At 39.3% G+C, this 7,253-nt stretch overlaps 1 protein-coding gene across 1 annotated transcript; it reads right to left on the bottom strand.

Annotated features, from left to right (window-relative positions):
- Positions 1–1,375: 1,375 nt before the first annotated feature.
- LOC130548055 (uncharacterized) lies at positions 1,376–6,182 on the bottom strand. Its single transcript, XM_057324506.1, has 3 exons — positions 6,015–6,182; positions 3,894–3,981; positions 1,376–3,786 (listed from the first exon to the last, which is right to left on the bottom strand). The coding sequence occupies exons 1-3, from the start codon at positions 6,156–6,158 to the stop codon at positions 3,062–3,064; spliced, it is 957 nt and encodes a 318-aa protein (XP_057180489.1). The 5' UTR covers positions 6,159–6,182; the 3' UTR covers positions 1,376–3,061.
- Positions 6,183–7,253: the final 1,071 nt, after the last annotated feature.

The following is a 7,253-nucleotide window of genomic DNA, read 5'->3' as shown; positions in this document are numbered from 1 at the left end:
GTCACAGAGAGACCGATGGTCCTCTCTATTATCGACCTTGTGGGGGCATTGTTGTATCTTTCCTACAGGGGAAAACCCATGATCGGCATCAGTAGCAGTAATGAAAGATTCCAAGTCAAAACATATGATTTGTGAGCATAACTTTGAAAGGGAAAGTGTATACTTACAAGCATGCTTAACATTGGATGACAGTTGTCTGGTGGCAGCCACTTTGGTACGATATACAGGTCAACAGAATGTCCTTCCCTGCAGAATATTGTGTGTAGAATCATCCAAAAATCTGGCTAATCTTAAAGGAGAGGTTTCTTTCTACTTTTACACAAATGTAATATAAATCTTAGGGGTCCACAGAATGTGTCTGTGAAGTTTCAGCTCAAAATACACCGCAGATCTTTTATTATACCATGCCCTAATTGCCCAGTTTGAGGAGGATGCAGTACGGGGCGGTGCTACATATGGGGGCGGAGCTCCGCTCCCTACGCGTCTCATTGGTTAGTGGTTGGGGTTATTGTTAAATACGGCCTTCATGTGTCGCAGCTTTTTTCATAAGGTTTAATCCGCACGTTTAATGAACTCGATTGTCATTGATAAACAATTGAATAGTTCAGATGCAAAACCCTCTAAATGCCACGTCATTAACTTGTGATGTTGAAGTGAACGTGTTTTTATACATGGCAGTTTGCTTCAAAAACGGCTAAATACCACATTCTGCCCTGTCGGAAATATATGTTATTAATGGATAAAATGCTTGTTTGACAATGCCAGACAGCTGTTTCACTTGCCAGTAATTGTATGTGTAGACACATATTTACACACACTTAAATGTAATGCAAGTTGTTTATCGCTGTAATTTTATGTTGGTTTTATATGCTTATGTTGTAGTATTTGTTTTTATTCCTGCTATATTTGTATACATTTTAATCATTTGTTGTAATTGAAATAAAGTGAATGATGTAATTCAGTAATTGTGTCTGCTTGTTTTTTTATAGACAAGGAACATTGAAGCAATGTTAGATAAATAATAAGCATAATTGTATAAATGCAACACACTAATTGGCTATTAAAATTATGGATGTATAAACCTAAAGAGAAACAATGTTTTTGGACTGTTTTCTTAGAAATTTTCTTTCTTCACTTAGAAATAAACATGAGCATATTTATATGAAACCGTAATAATGTTCAGTAGACTTTTGTCATTTTTCCTTTATCTTTATATTTCTCAAACATTTTCTCTTAGAACATTCTGAAGGGACCCGGATCACAGTTTGAAAATCCCTGGATTAAATAACAGTAATAGAAAAAAGTAGGATAATGAATGATAAATTCATTTTAATAACGATAAAAATATCAAATAAAAACAAGTAAAGGACGGTAAATAAATACATAGACAAAGACATACTTTGTTAAATGAAAAATGAGAAACAAACTGTAAAAAAAGACTTTGTAAAACACCACAAACTGCTACGGTAACCATATTCTAAGCATAATATGTGTAGTAAAACCATAGTTATAAAAACAATTATCAATACACCGTAATCATACTATTGATATTAATAAATAAATACAGAGTTTATATTACAATCGGTTTGAACGGCACCGCATTAAGTCCAATAACAATGTTTTTAACCTCAGTTCCTGGGTGCAACGTCATTTCCTTGTGACCAATGGGAAGAGTTATGGGCAGAGCGACACATGAAGGCCGTACTTAACAATAACCCCGCCTGCTAACCAATGGGATGTGTTGAGGGCGGAGCTTCACGTGGAGCTCCTCCCCCATATGTAGCACCGCCCCGAACTGCAGCCTGCAAGAAGAACACAGTCGCTTCATAACCTTCCTTCAGATTCTGACATTAGGACGTTTTTAAAACTCACGTGCACTGTCAGAAAAAACATGAAGAATCGCTGTATGAATCTCAACATTTGTTTATGTTGCTTGACGTTAACTTGTGCATATTTGCTGTTATTCTGCATAACAGTGACATTTGATTAGATTAATGGTAAATTTACTACGGTCAGTTCCGTACGTTTACTTCACTGTAACGTTACCAGTTTAATGTGAAGATTTATTATAATCACAGTTTATTCGCTGGTGAATCTCTGTTTGTCTGCTAGTGTAGGTTTTCTTTGCTGAGAGCGCTCTCAAGAAGTGTCACTATTTAAACTGGTATTGTGTACGTTAGTCTGGGTTGTTTTGTGATCAGACTGGGGGGCAGTGTCAGTCGTGTGGTCCATTTTTCCGTTGACACGCCGATTATAATGCACATGTGTAATAATGATTTGTATTTGTATTTTGCGTGTCTTGCTGTGTTCGTCTTGTTGCGTTTCAAGTCTGGAGTAGCATTGTAACTGTATCATGTGGTAAGTGTGATGGTATAATGACGTATTCTCACTTCTATAGGAAAGCACAGTAAGGTCAAATAAGGTTAAGTGTGTGGGTTTGGTCAGACGGCCAAGGCTCAAACGTCACGGCTGGCTACTGAATAATAGTAATTAAAGACACTTTAGGCTGTCAGTAATCACTTTATTTTATTTGAAACATATTTCCATGGAACTTGTTCCACACATGTAAATGCAGCTCAGCATGCTTTCCAGGAATTTTGCATTAGAAACAGTTTGATATAACAGATCACGATGAGATTGGCTCAACAAAATGAGTTATAAACCGTAATCAGATAATTACAGTAAATGGTCAAATATCATAATTCAATCATCAGCATGAATCATCTGAAAGTTGAAGAAAGTTCACAATACCAGCAAGGATGTCTGTGAAATACGCTATAAGCTGTGCTATAAAGTCAAATAAAAAGCCAAATCTTGTTTTATAGCAAATCATCAGAGTTAAAGCTGATCAATTTCCCAGAAAACCACTGGTTTTGGCAAACGAAGGGAAAGTGTAAACTGGAAAATGTCCGGAGACATTTCTGCACAGGTTGGGAGAGGAAAAACAGCATTGTGGAGAGGATAACTGTCATAACATGGCAGGATGTAGGATGATTTAGGATGTAGTTGAGGTGGACATTTTAAATGGAAACCTGGCAACCCCCAAACCAGTGAAATAAACTCACTGTTGCTGTCTAAACAAAGGTTGAACTACATGCAGAATGCGAAGGCACCAGTCATTCCCACGTTCAGTTTTATACATGTGCTCAACGTCCTGTTTCACCCGGTTAAACCGGTTCTGTCTATCCGCTTTTTTGGCAATCCACTTGACCTTTGCAAATTCGTCCACATAGATTTCAAAATTATTCATATTATCTATGACTAAATTCACCCTTTGTCTCTGCTCTTCTGTCACGTCACCTGGGTTTATGTCACCCAGCACAACTAACAAAGCTTCACGCAGTGCTCGGCAATACACACCATACATCACTCCGTTCGCATTCACGTAGAATTCATCCACACGAAAGTGAACCACCATTTCATCCTCAATATCTGCTGCTGTGTTTTGGGAAAGTGTGTTTTTGCCTAATTCATTCAGTGCCTGCTGAATCTGATCATATCTTTGTAGTTTAGAAATACCCTTGTCTTGTATAAACGTAGTCAGCACATTGTTATGAAATTTAAGAATGCCATTGTTGAAGACATGTTCGCCTCTTTTTGACCTTCCCAGTTCTTCCTTCAGCTCCTGATAGAAGTTTGGATCGATTATATGGATCTTTTCTAACATGGCTCTCTGAATAGCCTCTAATTTTTTCTGTCTCTCTTTCTGCTCAGCTGGAGTTGGTGCTTTTGTACCGCCTTTGGAACCTTTAGCCACATGTTCAATAATCATTTCCTTTCTGACCTCTGTGGAGAAAAGTAAAAACTACATTTGTCTTTGCTATGATTTAACTCTAAATATAATACATTGAATATCAATTTAGAACAGTGAGAAGAGCAGAAATAACACGCACCTCTCACATTTCTGAGTCCAGAATATTCATCAGCAGCCGCAGCTGCTTCTTCTGCTGCTGGTGCTGCTGCTTCTGCTTGTAGAGTCAACTTTTAAACATGGAAAGATAAACATTTTATATAAAAACTGCTATCATGGACTGGCCTGATGTTGCACTGTGACATGCAATAATTACACCATATGTATACATTATGTAAAAAATAACACATGGTAGACCATGCTGCTGTATGAAAATAATCAATTTCGGGAACTCTGAGCCTCATAAGAGACGATTACCAGGGGCGGACTTACCATTAGGCAAAGGTAGGCAATCGCCTGGGGCCCTCGAGCTACCAGGGGCCCCCAAAAGCAAGGGGTGGACTTAACCAATAAGCCGTGTCAGCAGCCACGTACAGCCCCAAGTAATCATCCAAATAGTCGGGATATCCCTGTTAACGTTTTACGTTATTACATCTGTACGAAGGCACTCCCCCCAAGTTAGCAAAGCGGCGGAATTAGTAGAACTGCCCACAGCGAGAGTGTCATTGTGTGGTACATTAGCTGCAAATGAAGTAAAAGTCGCAGGGAAATAAAACAACAAAGAACGCAGCTACACCAGCGGAGAGGAACAAAGACGATTTACAAAAGATTGTTGCCAAAGTCTCTTCTTTTTCCCCTCACAAACTCCACCGCTGCTCCTACAGCAGCAGCGCATCTCTGTCCCGCCAGACACAGCACCCTTCCGGCCACGAGCAATGATAATGTGCCGGTGAGTATTTCTCCATGAACACCGACAACACCATTATCATGACTGATGACCAAAACATTTGTCAAACAAAGAGCGCTGTGCGCTTGGTAGGAGAGGGCCAGTTCAAAGGTAGAAGGGTTTGACTCCACTGCGCAGACCGATGGGCACATAAAGACATAATATAATAACGTCAGTGCAGTGCTGAAGATTCATACTGTACGCACTAGTAAAGAAATTTGGTCACATTTAAATGCACGAAAGGTCTTAACCCCAACAAAACACACACAGAGACGGCAAACTTTGTATATAGTAATCCCAGTTTAGGGTTTTTCCTGCATAAAGAAAGTGGAGGCGGCCGCCTCAGACTCTCTTCAAAAATATGTGGAGTGTCTTCACAAAAAACAGATTGTCATTTTACTGCAGTTCAGCATTACGCCACAATAGAGGCGCTGTGTCGTTACCAGAGCAGTGAGACGCTGAAGAGTTCAGTAAAAGAGCTATAGCTATTAGGAGCTGTATTAGCTGTGTTTCACGGCTGTTTAGATGTTTTACATTCAATTTTTTGAAAAGGTGTTCTAAATAACTTGCTGTACATCATTATAATGTTTTTAGCTGTGAAGGTGGCTCGTTGAATTAGGTTATTCTGTACACAGCGAGTTCGCCAGTATGAACGCACGTTGCGATCAGAACGACTCGCAAACAAATGACTCCTTTGAACCAATTCGTTTACACAGAATGTAAGAGATCAGTGAATCTTCAAAGCTCAGTGGAACTACTTTAGACTGGTTACTTATGGGCTAAAAAGTCTTATAAAAAAGGCTCATATTATAATTTTCAATTTTCTGTTTGATTGAATAAATGTAATGCTTTATATAACGTTATAAGGGGGTTGCACAACCTCCGCCTCATTTTAGCCAGGAAAAACCCTGCAGATGTATTCTATGGGTTTTATGTTTTCATTTGGGAATTTATCTGTGTTTATTAAGCTTAGTTTTCCCCTGTCACTTTGACTGGGGGAAAGTTTTTTGCTTGAGGAGGAAGAAAAATAAGGGTTGCAGTAAAGTAAAATGGCGATAGTTGGGGCCCCCATACATGGATTTGCCTAGGGCCCCCAAATCACTAAATCCGCCCCTGATGATTACATCTACAAAACCAAAACTGAAAAACAAAAAAGAGTACAGAAGTCGCACATGATGGTTCATGCACGAGAACAATAAAATCATAAATCATTTTTATTAAATATATCCAACTGAACTATGATAATAGGAATGTATCTTTTGGGGATTTTGAAGTATTTCTGAAGCTCAGTTCATTTCAAAGTTTTTAACTTTTTTTGTAAGAATTTGCGTTATTATCTGTCAGTCTTAAAATGTATGATATTTAAATACGACTCACTTTCATATGTCTTTTTAATGACTCTTTCACAATGTTTTCAGCGGCCTTCTCTTTCTCCTTTATCACCGCTGTATTCCCTTCGTACAGTGCCAACACCAGCTCCACTGCCTCTTTTACCGTCCCGATGACAGGAACGAAGTCCATGAACCCGGTCCACACTGTCTCTTGTTTAGCCTCGACAGTGCTGACCATAGATGGTCCTGTCTGTCATCTGATCTCTAAAACCTGTAAAGAGAAGAAGTGCTGTGTTTTTATAGGGCTGTTTTCCTCCATTCTATGGAGGACCGGAAGAGTCGATTTACAAACTCAACTACGAATACGGGTTTTAATCGGGCATTGAAAAGGCGATGCCGTTTACCGTTTGCATTTCCATTTCCCCGCTGCTTCTTTCTGCAAACACACACCATACAGTGGATGCTACTGTGTACTGTCTATGTGTGAGGGCAGGGCTGGGACTATAGATGTTCTACATCAACACTAAGTATTTGCAAAATTAAGCCACACCAACAAATGGATGACTTCACTGACTAACAAACATTTAAACAAAGCTATTTCGCCACAGTTAAAGACAAGAAGAATGCTTGTTTTTATATGCGAAGACTGTTCTATTCCTACACATGAATGCTATACAGAGCAAGAAACACGCAAGATGAATGATTTGAACGTCACCAAACGACATATCAATAGGAAAATTTTAATCGGCGAACAATATTAAACAGTAATGCGCATGCACGTTTACCTGGTTTGGACGTATTTCATCCAATTATCTTCCATGCGGCGATGCCCGTGTGCTTTGCGGGTGCAATACACACTTCACCATATCTATGTTGGATCTGCTTGACATAAGTGTATTCATGTTGCATGATCAGCTGTGCAGGTGCATGCTGAGTGCAGTGGGCATTCTCATAGATTGTATGCTTACATGCATACTACTTAAGACTACTATTGCATATATATGATGCCTTTGATCACCTGCTAACGTGATTCGCCTTCGCTATTCAGTAGCGCAAGCAATTGTTAGCTCCTGTTTAGCCCATCTGCCTAAGGTTGTCTGTTTGGCTTACAAATGTTTGCTGCATACCTGTGTAAGAGTGGTTTTTCAGTAGTTGCTCTTCTATAGCGAAAGTCGCCATTCTCCTCTACCTCTAGCATCAACAAGGCATTTTCGCCCACGACTGCCGCATACTGGATGTTTTTCCCTTTTCACACCATTCTTTGTAAACCCTAAAATGGTTTCTG

The sequence above is a fragment of the Triplophysa rosa genome, linkage group LG24 (assembly GCF_024868665.1).
Source record: "Triplophysa rosa linkage group LG24, Trosa_1v2, whole genome shotgun sequence".
Taxonomy (NCBI): domain Eukaryota; kingdom Metazoa; phylum Chordata; class Actinopteri; order Cypriniformes; family Nemacheilidae; genus Triplophysa; species Triplophysa rosa.
The sequence above is the reverse complement of the archived record's forward strand: the minus strand, read 5'-3'. Positions and strand labels throughout refer to the sequence as shown.

Bases quoted from the DNA above. Each gene is read 5' to 3' on its own strand.
- LOC130548055 (XM_057324506.1), bottom strand. From the start codon at position 6,158: ATGGACTTCGTTCCTGTCATCGGGACGGTAAAAGAGGCAGTGGAGCTG. The intron at 3,982-6,014 runs GTGAGTCGTATT...CATGTTTAAAAG, and splicing joins CATTAAAAAGACATATGAAA to TTGACTCTACAAGCAGAAGC. The intron at 3,787-3,893 runs GTGCGTGTTATT...TTTTCTCCACAG, and splicing joins TGGACTCAGAAATGTGAGAG to AGGTCAGAAAGGAAATGATT.